This window comes from Ambystoma mexicanum, chromosome 2q (assembly GCF_040938575.1).
Source record: "Ambystoma mexicanum isolate Mex_15411 chromosome 2q, UKY_AmexF1_1, whole genome shotgun sequence".
NCBI lineage: Eukaryota > Metazoa > Chordata > Amphibia > Caudata > Ambystomatidae > Ambystoma > Ambystoma mexicanum.
This window is the reverse complement of record NC_090924.1, coordinates 702035651-702056005: the sequence shown is the minus strand read 5'-3', so window position 1 is coordinate 702056005 and position 20355 is coordinate 702035651. Positions and strand designations below refer to the sequence as shown.

The 20355-nt window shown below is 47.5% G+C and overlaps 1 protein-coding gene across 7 annotated transcripts in view; it reads left to right on the top strand.

Moving 5' to 3' along the window:
• Window positions 1-20355, top strand: part of KMT2C (lysine methyltransferase 2C) — a 2745351-nt gene that overhangs the window by 2311109 nt on the left and 413887 nt on the right. For all 7 annotated transcript variants that reach the window (XM_069647923.1, XM_069647922.1, XM_069647921.1 and 4 more), the window contains one exon: window positions 77-187. In XM_069647923.1, the coding sequence (XP_069504024.1) occupies window positions 77-187 (111 nt within the window). The remainder of the gene's footprint in view (window positions 1-76; window positions 188-20355) is intronic.

The window sequence follows — 20355 nt, the reverse complement described above, 5'->3', positions numbered from 1 at the left end:
GGATGCTAACCCGATCGCTAAAATAATATATGAAAATCTTGAGAATATGTTAAAAATATTAATGTTTAATTTGCAGGAGCACCATGTTGGCCTTGGTGGTGTGGAGAATGAGGACATTGTCTTCTGCAGTAACAACTGTTTCCTTCTCCATTCAACGGTTTCACAAGCAAAGCATTTGGAGAGCAAGGTACTAATCGCTATTTAACATTAAATGTTGATATGATTATTTATAAAGTTGATGTATTGATGGCTTTTGGCTTCAGTAACAAACCAAATGAAGTGTTAGCTTAATGTATCACACAGTTCTATAAAAGCCTTTATTTAAGGCGGCACATCCTAATGTGGTTCTCCTAATTACAGCATTCTTTTCCATTTATCATATTAACTCATTGACTGCCAAGAAGTTGCATGCTTGGCACTTTGTTCCCCTTGCTAAGAATGTGACCTACACATTCTTAGTGCATTTAGCATTAATTGATCTTAGCACAGCACAATGAATTCCTATCGCAATTAAGGGGTTAAAGAGAATTTTAAATAGTCTCTCATTGACTGTTTCCCATTTTATTGAAGAGAGTGGTGTAGGAAACAGGAAGTGTCCCTTTTGCATGTTGCTCCAAATGGAATCATCTTTTTTTTACACATTGTGACAGTGGAATGTGAAAAGGATAATGAGGACATTTAAATATGAATATAACTATTCTAATCAAAGCAAGCCATTCATAGTTTTTTGTAAAATTCTCTCATTATGGAAGAGCAAAGTTTGAGTCTGACTATTTGTTCATATTATGAGTTCTGGAGATGTTATGTTATGCTGATTTATACCGTGCACCACTACTACCCAAGGGCAGTCTGCAGGCGCTCAAGTGGCTCTGCAAGAGAGGAGGGCTGCCTATGTTAGTGGGGATAGAACGATAGGAATAGGTTCAGAACCCAGAGGAAAGGGCATCTGTGAGCGTTATCTGGTTCGGCAGGCCCAGTGTGTTGTAACTGTATGGGCAGCACTCAGTGCCTCGGATGTGTGCTAGTGTTTGTGTTGGGTGTGTGTGTTGTGTGATGTTATGGTGGGGATTGTGGTCGTGCGCACTAGTTAGTTGTATCTATAAGGGGTCCAGTGTCACGGATGGCTGTCGGGTTTTAAATATATTGTGTTGGTGTGCATTTGTGTAGTGTTGGTGGATTCATGGACTATGTGCAGGGTTTATACCTCTATTTTTTCCATAGTCTCAGAGAGTTGTTGGGGTGTGAGCGTTATATTTATTCTGGGTGTGTTTGGGTAGTATGGCTAGCCTCTAGTCATGTGTAGTGGCGTTGGTTATGTTGGAGCAAGAAGTGGGGAGATGGGTTAGTACGTCGTCATACTCCTCTGTGTGACTTGCGGTTGCGCCTGTGCCAGTATCTGTGTGAATTGCTCCTCTGCCACAGGGGACAGGGACCCTAGCACTGGCATTGGGGTAATGGGTGCCTATGAGGTGGAGTCAGCTGATGTTGAGATGGCCTTGGGGGGGGGGGACTCCTGGATGGACCAGGCATAGGAGCAGTGGGCAGCCTCTACTGAATTTCCGCTACCAATGGATACAGGGTGATTAGGATGTCCAATGACATGTCCCTTGGTGCAGGAGCAGGTGGTGCAGCAGTAGCAGAAGCTGGACCTGAACCCCTCTGGGGGGGCTAAACGGCTGGTAAGGCTCATGGGATGGTGATCCCTCATGAGGCATGGGTTCATGATCCCACTTCCTGATCTGAATAAAAATCTTCAGACAGGTCCTTCTACGAACTGGTGTAGATATTTAGTGATCTCCGGGGGATCCAATAGGGGCAGGAGTGAACACTGCCTTGGTGGGCCTGGGCAGGAAGTCCAGAGCTGGAGCCAAGTCTCTCACCAGATCAGATCCTCTCAGGAAGGACACTATGGCAGGAGCCTGCAGAGCAGTCGACGGGATCGTAGTACGGACCTTTGGTGGGTCTAGGAGGCAAAGAGACATTGGACGTTGTGACAGTCATGGATGTAAAGATGACGGCCGTTGACAAACTCTTCATCCCCAAAGGAAGACTTGTTTTTCTTAACTTAACCGACAGGGCCATCAACGGGGCACTCAGTCATGAGGCTTTTGACGACTAAGTGGTTGTTGACTGGGTGGTCAGCGGCGGGGCGACGGTCCTGGTGAAAAAAGTTGACGATAGAGGAGCCGGTGACTGGGCTCGAGACAATCCGCTCTTGGACTATTTGGGCTTGGACGGTGTGAGCGATTTCCTCGCGGATGGCAGTAATCCACCAGCCGGCAGGCTAACCATCACTGGAGCCGGTGACAGAGACCGACCCTTTACAGAGATGTTCCTGTGAAGCATTTTACCCCTCAATAAGAAATATTCTTTGACTAATGTTGATTGGTTTGGTTCCAGCTCTTCATTTAAGTACTCCTATGTCCCAAACTTTATCTGCAAAAACTGCGAAATGTTGTCCCATCGGGAACTGGAACTGAACACCATACATAGCAGAACACCTGCCCACCTGCACCTCCCCTAACATGCTTCTCGTTTTACAACCAAGAGTCTTTCTCTGCTCGGATTGGGCAGGATCATTCACATTTTTATTTTGTATTAATTCTAAGTGGGAATGGAGCGAACCTCCCACCATGGCTCGTGTCGATAAACCATTGGAGGCCAAATACTGGTTGTTGGGTAATAAAAGCATTCCTTCCACAATCACTGTTCAGCAGGGTTAGCTCATGCTAAGCCATCCTACTACATATCTTCCTCTTCAGCCCCTTTGGGGAAGAAAAATATGGCATTGGATGGTACTTTGAAGAGAGTTAACTTCCATTTCTCTGGCAGGCTACCGTCAGTGCCATTGTGGCTGCCTTCAAGCCAGAAATGTGGCACAAAACTCTGGAATCTGTTGAATCTCCTCTAGACCCCAAGAATGACCAATTGCTGGTTGAAGCCAGATAAATGTCTGATGATCAGTTAAAGGCTGCTCCCAACAACATAGATGCAGCCTCCCAAGACCAGTTAATCATATCAGACATTAGGAGGCAGGTGACTGTGAAACACCCATCTCTTCAGAGGAACAGAACAAAGCTACTGTTCAGCAGCCCCAGGTTCTCCAGCCTGGGGTCTGGCATGGATTCACATGCTCATGAATATTCCCCGTCGTCAGGCTGGGAATACTCGGTCAAAGAAAAAACGGTTTCACTTTAAAACTGTATTTCTCCTCTAAACCAATCACTGTACTCTGGATCATACTGCCCCCAACCAATGACGGTCCTCTCCCTAAGCTCCACCCCTGGTGGCCATCTTCAGATTTTTACCTCACGCTTCAGTGTTGGGAGTCCTCAAGTTGCTCTCCAAGCTAGATTCATGTTTTTTGCAATTTCTTTCCAAAATAGTTACAATTTTGACCGATTTTTGCTTTGTCTTCGCCGAAGGACAGAGACCGGCCGTGGGGTTCTGCTACCAGCGAAGATCTTCATCCAGTGTCGGATCATCAAAGTTTTGAGAGGGCCCGGTCTTGGGCCTACTTCGCGCCTTTCAACATGACTGAAGAGAAGGAAGGAAGGAAGGTCGTAGCCTCTACAAACTCTGCGCAGAGTGTGGATTAAGAAACGTCTTCATGGAGGATCGGCACAACAAATGCTTGTATTGCCTGCATCCGGACCACGATGAGGGATGCAAGGTATGCTGTGGTTTCTCAAGAAAACCAAAAAAAGACCAACAGCAGACATCAGCGTGGCTCAAGTCAAGCAAGGCCACTGACTCAGGGCAGGGTCAAGCCTCATCCAGGACCGGCCGGTCCGAGGAGTATTCTCCTTGCAGGAGGAGGTTGAGATCCTTTGAGGACGTCCTGCTCGCAGGGGGTCCAAGAAAAGGCCGAGCTGTGCAACATTATCTCCGCTGTGTTCACCGCTGATGCTGGTCCCGAATCGGACAAAAGCTGATCACCGTCAGCCTCCACGGTGATCCTGCCTACGAAACAAACCTCTTCAAAGAGAAAGTCACTAACCCCCTCCAAACTGTGTGTGTCTGCAGATAAACCGATGAAGAACAAGTCTGGGGAGGACTTGTCAAAGTTCGCTAAGACCTTGCAGCAGCCACGGGCACTTCTTCGACAGCCACTATGGCAGCTCTTAAGTAGAGCATGTCCAGGAAAGAAGTGGCATGTGCTCCACGGGTGTCCTTGCCACCAAGGCTAGATAACGGCTGCAGAGTCAACGGCGAAGGAGCCAGGGCCAAGAAAAACCAGGAGGTCACACCGACCCAGCAACCTCCTGAGAGGGAGAGGGAGACTGTTCCACCTGTGTAACCTCCCCAGTTTGTCGACCAGTAGGCTACTCCAGATAGTGCGGAGCCGATCTACTAGAGTACTGACAAGGGGGGAGGATCTGGGGGAGGAGGACCCGAGTCCCCTGCTCGCAAAAGGAGACGCATCAGCCCAGACCCCACTCCGGTGTTGCCTTTCTCCCCTAGACCTAGGGACATGTCGCTGGACATTCTATCTACCCCACACACACTGGTGTGAAGGATTCTAACCGGGCGTCACTCACCAGATCAGGGCTCTTGCCCTTAGCCTAAGATGTAGCGCTCAATTAGAATACTTTCTTTATTTTCTACGAATTTGAATTGAGCCGATACCCACCCCGTCTCACACCCCCTTTTACAAATACCCCGGGTCACATTGGCCGGTTGGTGGGAATACAATCTTTATTTTAATTTAAAGGGAAATCACACCATTTTTATATTGAGCAGCAATCACCAATGGGGTGATAGTTAAAATAAAAACCACTGAAATACGCTTGGGTAACCTTCTACAAGAACATATCCAAAGCACAAATGAATAGGAGCACTTTTTCAATTTGGATAGCTAGCACCCAAGTTTTTGCATACAGCACAAAGCTCATGAATGCCATAAAACCCTACCTTACCAAACCTAACTGCCTCGCAATAGCTAGAGCGACCATAGGTGCCAAGTTGGACTACTGCAATGCTCTCGTACCTGGCACATCTACAAAAAACTTAAATAGACATCAAAAAACAGAAAACAATGCTCTAAGAGCAGCACTGAGCATCCCTAGAAGGAAGCATTTCTCCCAAGCCAGACAGGCAGTTCACTGGCTCCCGGTCAAAGACCGCATTACCTTCAAAATCCTCACCATCACTCACAAATGCCTCAACCTTTACGGCACCCCACATACCTATCAGAATCTATATCCAGAACCACCTCCTCGCGTCCTACAAGAACCAGATACACCAACCTACTCAACACCCCTTACATCCACAGGGTTAAAGCAGGTGGGATTGGTTTCCATACATAGCCCCTAAACTCTGGAACTCGCTACCTACCACCTTCGGAGCTGAAACATCCCTCCTTGTCTTCCGGAAAAACCTCAAAACCTCCCTCTTCAACTAACACCTACCCACCCACTCTCATCCTTACCACTCTTCTCCTACTGCCCTCAATTTGTAAATTGTACTCTTTAATGAAAAATGTAAATATGTAAATTGTTTAATGCTTCTCTCCATGTAACTAAGTTTGCTCGTTCTCTGTAAACAAGCGCCACGATGCCTACAGGCTGTTGCACGCTCTACAAATATGAATAAATAAGTAAAGGTTTCCCTCTGCAATATTCCCTCAACCCACAATTACTCAAATTCTGAGTGGATAGAAAGAAGAAGCAGGAAGTCAGGGATATGAGGCAGTAGACAGAATCAAAATCCGATTTTATGTATGGTTAAATAATGATGTAAATATGTTTTATCACAGTATCAGCGATGTTATATCACTAGCAACTAGAAGGTAAAGTATCACAAAAGGCATACGGCTCACAAAGCAGGTTGAAATTGAGAACATAGTGCAGTCAAATCACATATGGAAAAGTTTCATTTTTCGCTTTAAATGTCAAAAACGATTTATTTTTGAAAACGGGTGAAATGCACAAAATCGGAATGCGGTTTTTAGGCTGGGTGATAGATGCACATCACAGGGACAATATAGAAGTGACAGGGTCACTATAGCTGAAGAATTGAATGAGATTTTCAAGGTGAAAGGAGGTTCGGTTTTGGGAAGATAAAGCTGTTAAAAAGAGAATCGGTTTTGAAAGAAAACACACATTTTACTTACACTAGATTTAGTGGCTTGAAAAGAGGAACGCCGCCCGTGAAGATGAAATTTACGCTGCAGTTGTAACCCTTCACGCAGTGTACCCCTTTCCTTCAGCCTTATGATCTATGCGAGACAGAAATGAAGAGAAAAGTGTCGCTAACGCTTGCCGATCAAGGACAAGATGCACAGAGAATTCTAACAGTTTTAAAAAAGGAATCAGGGTCTGGATAAGATTACTTAAAAAGTAGGACGACCAAGACCAGGTATCAAAATGGGTAGACCATGTGCTGCTATAGGATGGGGAAATGCTCACAATGCGTGCTGGAGTTCGGAATTTTTGGGACAGCCAACCGGGTTCTAGACTCAAAAGATTCTGGTCACAGGAAGGCAGCTCTCCTAACAGCAAACAGCTGGGCAAGTCTGGTCACTGGATGATGGCAAGGATACAGTGGGCATGCAGGGAGTGGGCAAAAAGCAGGTCTGGTCACAGGATGCTTCCCAAAAGGGTACCACAGCTTTTCCCCTTTGTTATAGGGAATTTAGTGGAATTTCTGGATCAATGGACTTGCTGGGATAGGATCAGCTATGCTTTGGCCTTGCAGTAGAGTTTGGAATCTTGCAAAGGTGGATCTGGAATGTCAGGATACGCAGGCGCTGGAAATTCAGAGTTCTGTCAGCGTCTCTTATTTATAAGGCATGGTGACATCATAGGATTATACGATGGGGCAGGTTTAGGCTGGGCATGCCTCTAAACAGCTGGATTGGTCAGAGGTGATTGTTACCGCCTCGCTGTCAGCCAGTTGGGTTTCCTGGGCATGACATCAGATTTATGATGTGTGCTTTACAATGCACAGGATCATCCCACAGTTACTTTTGCTAAAATCAGTTTTAACATAAATTACACATTTGTACCGTTCTGGCACTTTACCAAATTACATAGGCAGATTACATATTTCACGCAGAGCATTGCAGTCCAATTCTCACGTTTGTAGGACTTTGTTTCGTCCGTCTAATAGTTTTTCATGGTTTTTCAATGAACTTACTTACCTTAAATTCCATATATATAATCATGTGAATATTTAATTTCAAAGTGCCATCAGATACACTTTCCTCAGAATATCCAATTCTCTGCCATTTCTGTCTACAATAGGCCAGTGAAGGCTACCATGTCTTGTTTAAAAGCCACACAAATTACACTTAAACTGTACAACTTTTACATTTCTGTGCTGTCAGGTTACAGAATTAACAGTCTTAAAAGTTTATTCATCAAATAGTATTTTGAGACAGATGGGGCTGCCTTTGTCCTCCAAATATGGTCATGTCTTTCCAGGCTACCACCAACTGTCAGTTCAGCCCAGGGTGGCCATGGGGTTTTCCCAGCTTGATTGAAGGTTTGTTACTTTCCACACTACACACGTAGGTGTCCCAGATCTATTGTCTCAAGCTGAAGCCCAGACAGAAGTCTGACGAGCGTGTGATATTTCTTTCTCTTGTTCCATTCAAAGTTTTCAAAGGTAGCAATTAACATGCATGTCCCAGAAAGGTATGGTGGCTCCTTTTGGGGGAAGGCCTCAGTTTAGCCAGGCCAGCAGAAAACCCTGTTCTGGAGCTTCCACAATCCAGCCACTGCATTTAATCCTTTATTTTATTTTGTTCTGAATCAAAAGCAAGCCTTTTGAAATGCAACATCCCATATGTTTCCCAGCAAAACCCCACTTTACATTGCTAGGCTAAGACAGGCTTTCTTTCAACATTACACTTTTTTTTATTTGTTCTTGGTTCAATTACAACATAACAGAACCTTTACAAAAGAATATAGAAACATTAGATCATATTTCTAAAACAGGCCTTATTCCTTATTTGCAAAAGCCCATTTGAACCCATGGTGAAGTCTGCTGGGCAGACCATTTCAAAAGGTTTTCTCTTCCTTCTGACTTCTAAACACTGTTTTGCCCTAGTTAATTTCACTTATACAGCAATCTGTTTAAGACCATGTCCACTGAAATTGACATATGCCCTTGGAGCTAGGGTTTCTTTTGAAGCAGTGATTTTTGACATTTTGTAGCCCAAAAGTCAAGCGTTTTTCCGTGCAGCTGAAAGTAAAGCTTCTGTTGATTTCCCCGACTTGGTCTGACACAGCCTGCCATTCAGGAATAATGCTCTCTCCTGCTGGGACACAATCTGTATATGGATGGGTATGGCAGAGCCTCACTAATAAAAGCAGAGTAATGTAGGACAGATGAAAATAGCATCAGAGTGGCATCATTTTAAATGTAAAATATTTCCCTTTTTCACTGGGAAACTTTGGGCTAGCAGCAAAGCAGCACAGCTTTTCACTTTGCTTCTTTAGTACACACAAGAACACACCCTGGCACCCTTTCTCGGGGTGCTCCCTGTTCCAACTTGCCCAATGGTGTTTGGCAAAACAGTGCAGCCATCCTATTGTAGCTGAAAAACGCAGTTTTCATGCGAGACAGTGATGCTCAAAGGAGCCAGCGCAGCCATGTTGCTGGTTCTGCTGAAGTGCAGCTTGGTTATGGATGGGAATTCTGCTCAGTGGGTCAATGTATCCCACACTGGTCACCGAAATCCAGTGAAGGATGCCTCCATCAGAGCCTACACCTCCGTGGGTGGCGCCAGAGCCTCTGAGGTTGAACCCCTCCCCACGGAAGAGGAAGTCCAAAGGGCGGGGGGGCTGGTCGTCGGCATACTCGGACTCCTCCACCACCACCTTGTTGCGAAAAGACCCCACCTGGAGCCCCGGATCCACACACGGCTACCATGCATGTTTACAGGGACCAAACGAGGATGCCGCTTTCATCGCAGATGACTGAGAAACCCCACAAGCGGTCGAACCCTGTACGGCCTCCCCACCAGACGAAGTTGGATCCTTTCATTCTGTCATGTCAAGGGCCTCTGAACTGTTTCAGTTGGTTCTCGAGGAGACTAAGAAAGAGGGTTTCCTGTACCAGCGGCGAGAGTTGAGAAGAAAGACCATGTCCATTCCCTTCCTGGATGACATCTGGGAGGAAGGCCTAGCTCTAATGAAAAATCCAAGTACGGGGGCCAGATTCAGCTCCCAGGTGCTTAAGGTCTCAGCCCTCACCGGATTTGGTGGTCTCGGCCATAGCAATGAAAAGCTCGGCAAACCAGGCATCGGCAGCCATTGTACCTCCGGACCAGGAGGGGAAGAAGCTGGATGCAATGTGCAAGAGGATAAATCATACAACAGCCTCAACCATCAAAGCAGCTAACTCCTTAGCCATTTTGTCCTGTTATGACTGGGAACTATGGTTCAAGCTGGGCCTTATCCTGGACTTCCTGCTACAAAAACTAGAAGGTTGCGGCACTAGAACTCTTTCAGGAAGGGGAAGTGGTCTCAGATCATGCCATCGCAGACACTGGTTTCCGCCAGATGGGGAACGGGGTGTCCCTGCGTCATCAAGGTTGGTTGAAGGCAACCAACTTCTGCCAGGACGTTCAGACTAAGGTGCTGGAAATGCTGTTAGACGGGAAGAACCTCTTTGGAAAGGCGGTTGATGAGTCTTTGCAGGCGATAAAGACTGACAGAGACAGCACGTTCCCTGGGAACTTTTCTGCAGCGACCACCGTCCTTTCGCTCCTCCAGAGGAAAGCCAGGAAGATCTTGCAAGGGTTATATTATCCTATACAGGCAGCCTTCATGCTCTTCCACTCAAGCACACAGGGGCACTCTCAAAGCAGCAGACGGCGGCTGTGCCATCCGCAGCGCAGAGCCCCAACTCCTAAGCATTCCTGAACCGGCCGTGGCAGCGGGGCCCCACCTACGCACCACAGTGGGAGGCCGGCTGGCAAAGTTCATCAGCACGTGGGAAAAGATAACCACAAACAGATGGGTGCTGGATGCTCTCGGCCAGGGTCACACCTTGGAGTTCCAACGCAGGTTTCCTTGTATCCCTCGGATTCAGTGACAGGAACACAGGCCCCAGTTTCTTCAAGAGGTGCAGGCCATGTTACAGAGAGGGGCAATAGAACCCGTCCCTGAGAGGCTCTGGGGTCTGGAGTATATTCCAGATATTTTCTAGTTCGAAAGAAGACAGGATGTTGGAGGCCGATTCTGGATCTGCGTCATCTTAACAAGTACTTAAAGTCCCAAAAGTTCTGGATGGTCACATTGCAACACGTGCTTGGCCAGCTTGCACAAGATGATTTTCTAACGACGTTGGACATGGTGGACGCCTACTTCCACATCCCCACTGCAAGTTCCTACGATTCGTAGTTCAAGGTCAGCACTACCAGTTCAAGGCTTGCCTTTCGGCCTGCAATCAGCCCTGAGGGTGTTTTACGAAGTCTGACCTTGGTGGTGGTGGTGGTGGCACATCTACGTCCACAAGGTATCCACGTATACCCCTACCTGGATGACTGGCTGGTGCGTGCCCGCTCACAATCTCTGGCAAACAAGCACACGTCGAAGACCGTATGTCTGCTGACGAGTTGGGCTTCTCCATGAACTATCCAAGGTCTTGCTTGACGCCTTCTGAGGACGCTCTATTCATAGGTGCACGACTCAACACAGTGACGTGTTTGGCGTCTCCTTCGGAGGAGAGGGTGAGAACCATACAAGGCAAAGTGTAGCGTTTGTTGTCAGCCCAGGCGGCGACTGTGCGGTCCATTAGTTTGCTGCTGGGCATGTTGTCCTCCTGAATCAGCCTCATTCACCTTTGCATCCTAGATGCAAGGTGGATGCAATTGTTGGGGAACTTTACGGACAAGATATCCCTCAGCGAGGGATTCCATCGGGCGAAACAGTGGTGGGGTGTTCGGTAACATCTTGTCCACAGAGCTACGCTTCATCAGGTTCCTCCTTACCAGGAGACGGTGACCACGGATGCCTCTCTAGAGAGATAGGGAGCCCACACCCGACAGTTGCACGCCAGAGGCCTCTGGCAACCGGAAGAAAAGGACTTCCACACCAACATCCTGGAACTTTGGGCCGTATTCTGGGCCCTCAAGTCTTTTCTGTCGTCATTCAAGGACAAGGTGGTGAAGATTCACAGACAAAACCACCACCATGTTCTACATCTGGAAACAGGGGGGTCCCGCTCACCGGCACTCTCCAAAGAGGCCCAGGACTTGTGGAGATGGGCCATTACTCAAGGCAAGTTCCTTGTTCCGTTTCACCTGGTGGGAGTCAAGAACACCATCGCGGACTCGCTCAGCAGGGAACTGCATTCTTGCCAAGAGAGGTAGCCTTGCCATGACCAGTTGTATCTTCTGTTCAACAAATGAGGGCAGCCCCATATCGATCTCTTCACGATGGCGGTGTGCACCAAGTGCTAGAGGTTCGCCAGCAGGTTCCCTCAACCGAGGAGCATGGGGGACGCATTCCCGTTCCTGTGCCTTTTCCTCAGTTCCCACTCCTTTTACGTGTGATAAACACACTCAGTGCCACTGCCGGATGGCACTCGTTGCCCTAGTGTGGCCGAGACAAATCTGGTATTGGGACCTGCTGCGTCTATCAGTGGCCCCGTCGATCAGGCTGCCACTCTCACCGGACCTTCTCGCCAGAAAATGGGGGAGGGGGCGATTCTGCCTCAAGACCCAGAGTCCCAGAACCAGAGTCGGCCCTAAAATTTCAGGGTTATGCTTTATCTCAAGAATGTAAGGACATCCTGGCCAGGGCCAGAGCCTCGTCAACGTTGAAGTTCTACAGGCATAAATGGAAGCGCTTCCCTGTGTGTTGCCGGACACAAAAGATGACCTTGCTACGTGTCACGGCCCTGCAGTTTCTACCATACTTGCTTTCCTTGGCCAAAGCGGGATTGGCTCATGCCTCTATCAAGGTGCATCTCGCCGCCATATCCAGGTACAGCAGGTCTCCAGGCAGACCTTCGCTGTGGTCTCACAGAATTGTCAAGGAATAAGCCCCTTCCCCGGCTTGGGAGCTCAGTGTAGTACTAACTAAGCTCATGGGCGCGCTCCTTTTGAACCTATGCATCAGGTCCCGCTCAAGTTTCTCTCGTGGAAGACCGCTTTCCTCGTGGCTATCACTTTGGCCAGGAGGATTGGGAAGATTCAGGCCCTGTCTTGCAAGCAGCTTTACTTTTCTTTCCATGCTTTAAGGGTGGTACTGCGTACACACGCCACCTTCATGCCAAAGGTGCATTTGGGATTACACTTCAACAAACCTTTGGTGTTAGCCATCTTCTTCCCGAATCCGTCATTGCCATCAGAAAGTGCCTTGGAAGTTCTATGTGGTCTGTACTGAGAATTTTCGGAACACTTTTCACTTGTTTGTCAAGGCCTTATTGAAGGCTTCCATCTCCAGGTGGCTATCCGGCTGCATCATGCACTGTCATCGACTGATTAACATGCTTCTGCCAGGCCGGCTGAGAGCCGATTCCATCAGAGCCATTGCAGCAATTACAGCGTTTCTCTCTGGTGTGCCCCTGGTCGACATCTGCAGGGCTGCTATGTGGAGGTCCATGCATATCTTCACAAGTTTCTACTGCATCGTCAGGGATTCCAGGGAGTAGTCCTGAGTCGGCCAGGTGGTGCTGCGCAACCTGTTTGTTTGAGGTGAGTCTGCTTGCTTCTGTTGAGCGTTGCCACCTCCTGTGGTTGTGTATATGTACTACTGTATAATCGTTATTCATGTGCATCCATGCCAGACCCCATGCTGGAGAAGGTTTAAGTTCTCCAGCATGGGGTCTCGCATTGATTCACATGCTCATGAATATTCCCGGTCGTCGGGCTGGGAATCCTCAGTAAAGAAATAATCTGTTTCAGTTTAGTTTCTGAACTGTCTTCCTCCTAACAACCAATCACTGATCTCTGGGTCATACTGCCCCAAGCCAATTTCTGCCCTCTACCTAAGCCCCTCCTCTGGCAGCCATCTTCAGATTTTTTTTTTTTCAACCAACTTAATTTTCATTTTTAACTTAAGACAATGGTTGAGCTTTCGTTACAACATGTGTTAAGAACATTGTTATCAACATGAACCTTTTATTCAACCCCCTTGATTTTTCTTGTAGAGTCTAGTATTGTCTTCATACATCCCCCCCAACCCCCCACCCGCCCCTCCTTTTCCTTTTATTAATTGAACCAATCAAAACCATGGTTGTAACCAGAACAATTCCAAGAGGCAACCCCTCGCCATATCTTCTGCTGCCTTTATCTGATATGGATGTTTCTAAGAGCCCAGGGTTTAAATTACTGATTCTCCCGCTCCCCCACATAGTCCTGGAGTGGGTCCCATATGGCCAAGAATTTCAGATATGACCCTGATTTTGTGGCGCAGATGTTTTCCATTGCCATAACTCCCCACACTTTCACCCACCACCATGGAGTTGTAGGGCCCTCCACTGTCTTCCATCGTTGGGCCACTTTCATCCTTGCTGCAGCCAGAAGGTGGTTATGAGGGCCGCTCTGTTTCCTGAGGCTGCATAGTTCCCTTCTGCCACTGCCCCCAGCAGAATGACTTTCGGGGACCATGGTAGGTCTGCGCCCGTTATGTCCCTGATCAGGCTCAGTATTTCTTTCAAGAATATTTTTATCCTTGGGCACGACCACCACATATGGAACATGTCTCCTCTTTCTCCACACTGCCGCCAGCATTCTGAGGGGTACGAGGGGATCATTCTGTGTATTCTACTTGGGGGTAAGTACCAGCGGTAACATAGTTTGTATGCCGATTCTTTAATTGCTGTGGATTTGGATAAGTTGTGCGCCCTCCTCGAGATTTGACTCCATTCTTCCTGCGTAATCTCCTCTCCTATGTCCCGTTCCCAATCTTTCATGTACTGGAGGGAGTCGTCTGTTTTCACCTTATCCAGTAGCTTGTATAGTCTAGTGATCCCTTTTTCATGTGTCTCCTCCCGTATTGTTAGTTCTAGGCCTACCGGGGGTCGTAACCCTGCTCTTTTTACCTATGGGTGTGAGATCCAGTGACGCAATTGAATATATCTCGTCGGCAACGACCATTAAGGCGGACAACGCTGTTGCCATCGTGGCCCGCTATGACAGGGAGCTTTGGTTTAAGATTGCCCCTCTCCTGGACTTCCTTCCAGACGACAAGAGGGCGCAGGCCCTTGAAATCCTACCAGAAGGCCAGGTGGCATCGGACCATGCCATCACGGTGGCCACGAGCATCTATGACACCGGCTTCTGCCAGATGGGCAACAGCGTTTGCCTTCGTCGGCGAGGTTCGCTGAAGGCCACAAATTTCCATCAGGTCGTGCAGACAAGGGTATTGGACATGCCCTTCGACGGGGACAACTTGTTCGGCAATATGGTGGAAGAATCTCTGCAAGCCATCAAGGCAGATACCGAGATGGCTCGTGCCTTTGGCACACTCCCAACAGTGACGACCGTCCTTTCGGACCTACGGAGGCAAGTCCCATGGTGCCTCCAAAGGATTCAGTGGCAACTTCTCTTTGTACCGTCAACCACCCCATTCCTCGACCCAGGAAACCTACAGGGGCCTGTAGGGGCCGCCAGGAAATCGTCGTCGTTGTCGCCGCCAAGGCCCCCAAGGTGGGACGTCCACGACAAAGCAGGACTGAACCGGCTGTGACGTCGGGCCCCCACACGAGCACCCCAGTGGGAGGCCGGCTGGCGAACTTCGTCGGCGTGTGGAAGTCCATCTCCACCGACTGTTGGGTGCTGGACGCCCTGGCCCACGGATACACCCTGGAATTCCAAAGAAAGTATCCCGCGTACCACCAGTAGCCAGGCAAGAAAACACATCCCACAACTGCTTCTAGAGGTACAAGCGATGCTAAAAAAAAAAAAGGTGTGAAAAAGGATGACTAACAGTAAATTCCAAATGAATCCTCCGAAGACTGAACTGATCTTATTTGGCCCTAAATACTCATTGAACAAACTACTATGCATGCCATCCACTGCCTCTTCCAAGATCCACAAAAACATGGATGCTACTGGCAAGACAGTCTCTGCTGCGAGCAGCAGGTGAGCATGATTGCAAAAACCATTTAGTTTCAACAATTTCAATCTGCCCTTTCTTTTATCCCTGCCGATAACTGACCCTACATTGTGTGTTGACACTGATTAACTCTAGACTATTTCAATGTCCCTTTAGTAGGAATCCCAGAAATATAACGTCCGTGCCTACAATTGGCACAGAATGCAGCTGTTATATTACTCTATAATGTGCCAAAATCTTCCTCTATTTCTCAACTGCATAGCTCACGCCATTGGCTCCTGATCAAACAGAGAATTTTTAAGCTTCTCTGTCTGGTCTTCAAATGTATCCACATTCTGGCAACATTTTATCTTCTAAACAGAATACAGCCCTACCGTGCCCCATGGTCTGCTCACCAACATCTCCTAGTTGTTCCTCCCTTTCACCACGTTACCAATGGGGATAAGCACTTCTCGGTTTCCGGTCCTTCCTTCTGGAACACTCTCCCAATTACCTGTATAACTACCTATATTGAATCCTCATTGCTGTAACATCTAGGCCTAGATGCAGATTGCTCCACCCGGTTGCGCAAAACAAATGCATCAAATCATTGTCGTTTGGGGGATAGGAGGGACTGAGAAGTACAAGGCTGGATGCAGGCTGTGCTTTAATCTCTGCCCATCCATTTCGGTAATTTTCTTTAACCAAAATAAGTGGCGTATGAGTGTGAGATTCCACAACATGCACACTCTCACACAGTTGGAAATAAGAATGCATAGAAATATAGGTGTCTCTTAGATGTTTTGTTTTAAGCTCTGGGAACAGTGATTACTAAAGGAAACAGTAGTACATAGGCAGGTTATTTATGTGTATTCTGTACACACCCAGTGTTCCATTTGGGGGTGAAGTGCACCCTAAATAATTATGTGGTGTAGCTTGGTTTCCAGGTTGTGGAGTCACTACACTCCAGCTTTTCCGGCGCACCTATCTCTTTATGGTGGATCTGCGCATGGCTTAGCAGCAATGGGGAGCAGGGGCGACCTTTATGGGTTCCATCCCAGCTGTGCCTGCTAAATTAGGGGAAGAGAGCACCAATCTGCTGACCCCTTCTGGTCTCTTGAGATGTCAGCATCCAAAGACACTGGCAGAGCTTTGCCATCCGACTGGTCTTGGCAAGTTACAGCAGCAAGAATTCCTCTGTCTTCGACAATTTGGAGTTTTTCCTGTACTAGGGTTGGACAAATAAATGGAGCAGGGCATCAGGTTAAAGAGACCTATTGGGAGCAGAGTCTCTACTCTGCTTCCAATCAGGAATGTCCAATCATGCATACATATGGCGCCCACCGCTCCATGGTGACTTCCGTATTTAAACATTCCCAGACAAGCGCTTAAGATGAGGATTCTGCTCAGGAATCCAAGACATTTCAACATATGGCCAGATCTGGTCCTTGCTTCCTTTGCCCTCTCCTCACACGGCAGGCAGAAAACATTTGCTTGTTATGTTATCAGGCTTTAGTAGCACACATGATAGCCAGGTGGCTTCTCTGTGCTTAAGGATTAGTTAGCCTCACTGGTAAAAAGGACTCGCTTTGAGCTTCAAATGGGTGTCTCCTCAGATGGCGCCTCTTTGGAACAGCCTCCCTAGGACTTGAGCCGGGCCTCCTTAAGTTCCAGAAACTGCTCAAAACTCTTTTCTCTACCTCCTTTCCTCTCACATTCCCCTGCTAATCACCCCACTGCCCCTGAGACTGGTGGCCTGGCCCTTCATGAGTTCCACAGGTACCAGACCCTCTGCCGAGTCGACACAAGCACCCTTCGCCCCTCAGCACTTCTCCCTAGTATCCAGTCGGGCGAAGGTGGAACGATACACCCCTCCCCCAGAACTTAGCCAGTGATCCCCTCCCCTGGTACCCTTTGTTTGATTAACTGCTTTTTTGCTATTGTTTATCACTCCCTGGTTCCCTCCCCGCTTTTGTCTTGTGGCACCTGGTAACACCATTGGGTTGTGTAGGAGCCTAACAAATGTTCAATAATTAAAATAAATAAATGTATACAGGTGATTCTTGAAGGACTTCTGCAAGGCCAAATGGATCTGTAGCTTTTAATGTTTGTTTATTAGGTTTATATAGCGCTTTAATCCAAAGCACTTTACAATATATAACAAGGTACAATAATGAAAGAAGCATATTTACAATCCTGAAACAAACCAGTGAGACAATATTTAGAACAGTTTACATAGATGGAGGAGGAGGAGAGGGAAGGGTGAGCAGGAAGGGAGAGGAGGTAGTAAGGGGAGGGAGGAACAATATTTCAAATATCTGATAAAAATTCAGGGGGAGTGAGAAGGAAGGGTAGAAATGAGATGGGAAGGGGACAGGGCAGCTGGAGAGGAGAGATTGTAGGGAAGGAAATCGGGTGGGGGAGTGGAGAAGAAGTGCTTTCAAGGAGGTGAGGAAGGAGTAGGTGGTGATGGAGCGGATTAAGAGAGGTAACAAAATCCAATGAAGGGGGCCAAGAGCTGAAGGCAACGGCAGCGTGAGGAGGCACATGGGGAAGGGGGTACAGCGAGTAAGAAGAGGTCAGCCGAGCGGAGAGAACGGGAGGGAGTGTAAAAGGAGAAGAGAGATATGGGGGAGCGAGGTCATGGAGAGATTTGAAAACCAGACAGAGGAATTGAAATTTAAGTTGGGAGAGGAAGGGAAGGCGGCCACGGTGGGGAGATTGAGGAGGAAATAGAGTTCGAGGACCGAGGAGACGGAGTGTACGGATAGAGGAGTGGTATATGGATTTGAGGGGGGCCAGATAAGAGACAGGGAGTCCAAAGAGGAGAGAAGAGCAGTAGAAGAGATGGGAGAAAATGAGGGAGGAGATTAATAATTTAGAAGCATGGTAGGTGAGGGAGGAGCGGATCTTGCGAATGTTGGAAGAGATGGTGACAACAGGCACGAGAGGCAAGGGAGATATGGTGGGAGAAGGAGAGGGAGGAGTCGAGGTAGAGGCCAATATTGCGGGCATGGAAAAAGATGGGGAGATTGGAAGGGGGGAAGTGGATGAAAGGCGGGGGTAGAGAAAAGTGAGTTAGAAGGAAAGAAAAGGACTTCCGTCTTGTCAGTGTTGAGGGAAAGAAAGTGGGATGACATCCAGTTATTGATGGCCGTAAGGCAGGAAGATAAATTGTGATGGAGTGAGGTAGTTTACTCCACAATTGTGCTGCATGGACAGTGAAGCCACAACAACCCTTCTAAATTTCCTCAATCTTTTCCATCATAAAAGAAGAGCTTTCTGGGAATTAAGTTTGTGGATTGAAGTGTAATGGACTAAATTCTCGCTTAGGTACTTCGGACCTATTCCATAATATGCTCTATGTGTAAAGTACATGGCCTTTCAGATGATCCGTTTATGCATTGTAATCTTGTGGCAATGTTGTGAATTGAGAAGCAGTCTGAGCCCATTTGTTTTAATCCATTTTCATATTTCAAGATATGGAGTGGAAAAATGCCTACATGAGCTAGGGGACTAACCTGGAAATAATAAAGGCTAGATCTATGAAACCGTATCCATTCATGTCATATCGCAAAACCAAACTGTTTTGAAAAACAGAGAGCAAAATGCATTGAGTCTGTACAAAGTTGTTTTAGGTGTTGGAGAACATTCTTAAATTTCACTTTGAATGTTGGTAAGACAAAATTTAATTGCATGGCATCACTCTCGATTTTACAGTGTTTGCATATTCACTAGCAACAGGGGAGTGTTGACTCGGAGTTGGAAGGGACGTTAGCCCCCTGAAAATGATAGATTAAAAAAAATAGAAGAACATTATAAACACCTCAAATGACTAATGTATGGCAAAAAAAAGATGGTTTAGAAGCTGAATCTGCATTATTTCAATGTAGTGGTACTCCTTTATAAACCACTACATGGCTGCAGACAACAGAATGGCACTAGGCAGCTGTTAGGCAGAAACATGTGCAGTTCCCTTAGGGACCACTGCAAAAGATTTAAGACTACAGGTGTTTGGCAGTAAACCCACTTGGTAGCAGTCTGTACCACACAGATTCACTTGGTAGCTGTGGCTGAGCAGTCAGACTTCCCTCAAGAAGAGTTAGGCAGTGTGTAGAGTATACACAATAGGTACAGAGATACAGTAGCACAAGCAAACACTGACCAGAACTTTGGTGTAAAAGTATATCATTATTTATTTAAAGACACACTTGTAAGTTACACTAGCGCAAAGAGGTAAGTAAATTCAGCACACAGTCACTATTGTATATATACAACCCTAATTACTTATCAGACAAGTCTTAGTGAAAAACACCACTTATTTTCAGACAGAGGTGAGCGCTTAGCATAAGATGCACTCTAATAAGTTATAAAAAAAAAAGGGAGGGAAAAAGGCAGAGTTATGGAAGCACACAAATTTCGATACTTTTAAAAGAACCACAGTAAGGCAGGATAGGCAGAGTTCTACTGGAGAGCAAGGAAGTCAATTGCAAGGCCCAGCTCTTGGAGAGAGCCAGCAGAAGGGGTCCAGGTTCACACAGTGGGGTTATGCCCAAAGAGTCTTGTAGATAGTTCGCACACAAAGGATGAAATTAAAGTCAGGAAAAGTTAGCTAGGTTGTCCCAGGCCAGCCCAGGTTAGAAAGTCGAGGCTTTACTGTCACCCCGAACGATCGGTCGCAAGGGAAGCCAGGCGGGACACAGTACCTTAAGTGTGAAGGAAGCTCCAGCGGGGGCAGTTGTTCCCAGCAGCGGGTGCAAGTCGGTGTTTTGTCCAGAGGAAGAGGAGGTCCCGCCGTGGAGGAAAGCTGAAGGTCGTTCCACTGCCAGGGAAGAAACCAGCCGCGGAGTTCGTTCGGTTAAAAGGTACTACCCTTCTCTTCGCGGTAGTGGTAAGCCGTGGTATTTTAGTTGCCGGGGTGCTTGGCACGGGCAAGGCGGCCCTGAGATGCTCCAGGAAGGTGAAAAGAAGGCACAACTGGTTATCCCCACCAGTCAAAGGAAGAAGACTCTCCGGTCTGGAGATCTCCTCTGTCGTCAGACAAGTGGTGAGACGGTTCAGCAGGGCTCCACCGGTGGTGTTGTCGTTGCAGGTCGGCTCAGCTTCTCCCTCCTCGAATTCTTAGGTCCTGTGGCGACTTCTGAAGTTCCAGTCCCCAAAGCCCTGCTTTTATGCAGCAAACCCCATTCATTCAGCCAATCTGTCAATCAAACATGCTAAGTGGTGAGCCGGCCGGCTCACCACTTGGGCCAATCACACAAGAGTGCGACTTGAGTTGCCAAGGCAACTCTGTCCAGGGTGCCTAAACCCCCTCCCACGCCCCCTGTGGTACCCAGACGGAGTGGCACCACTTTTG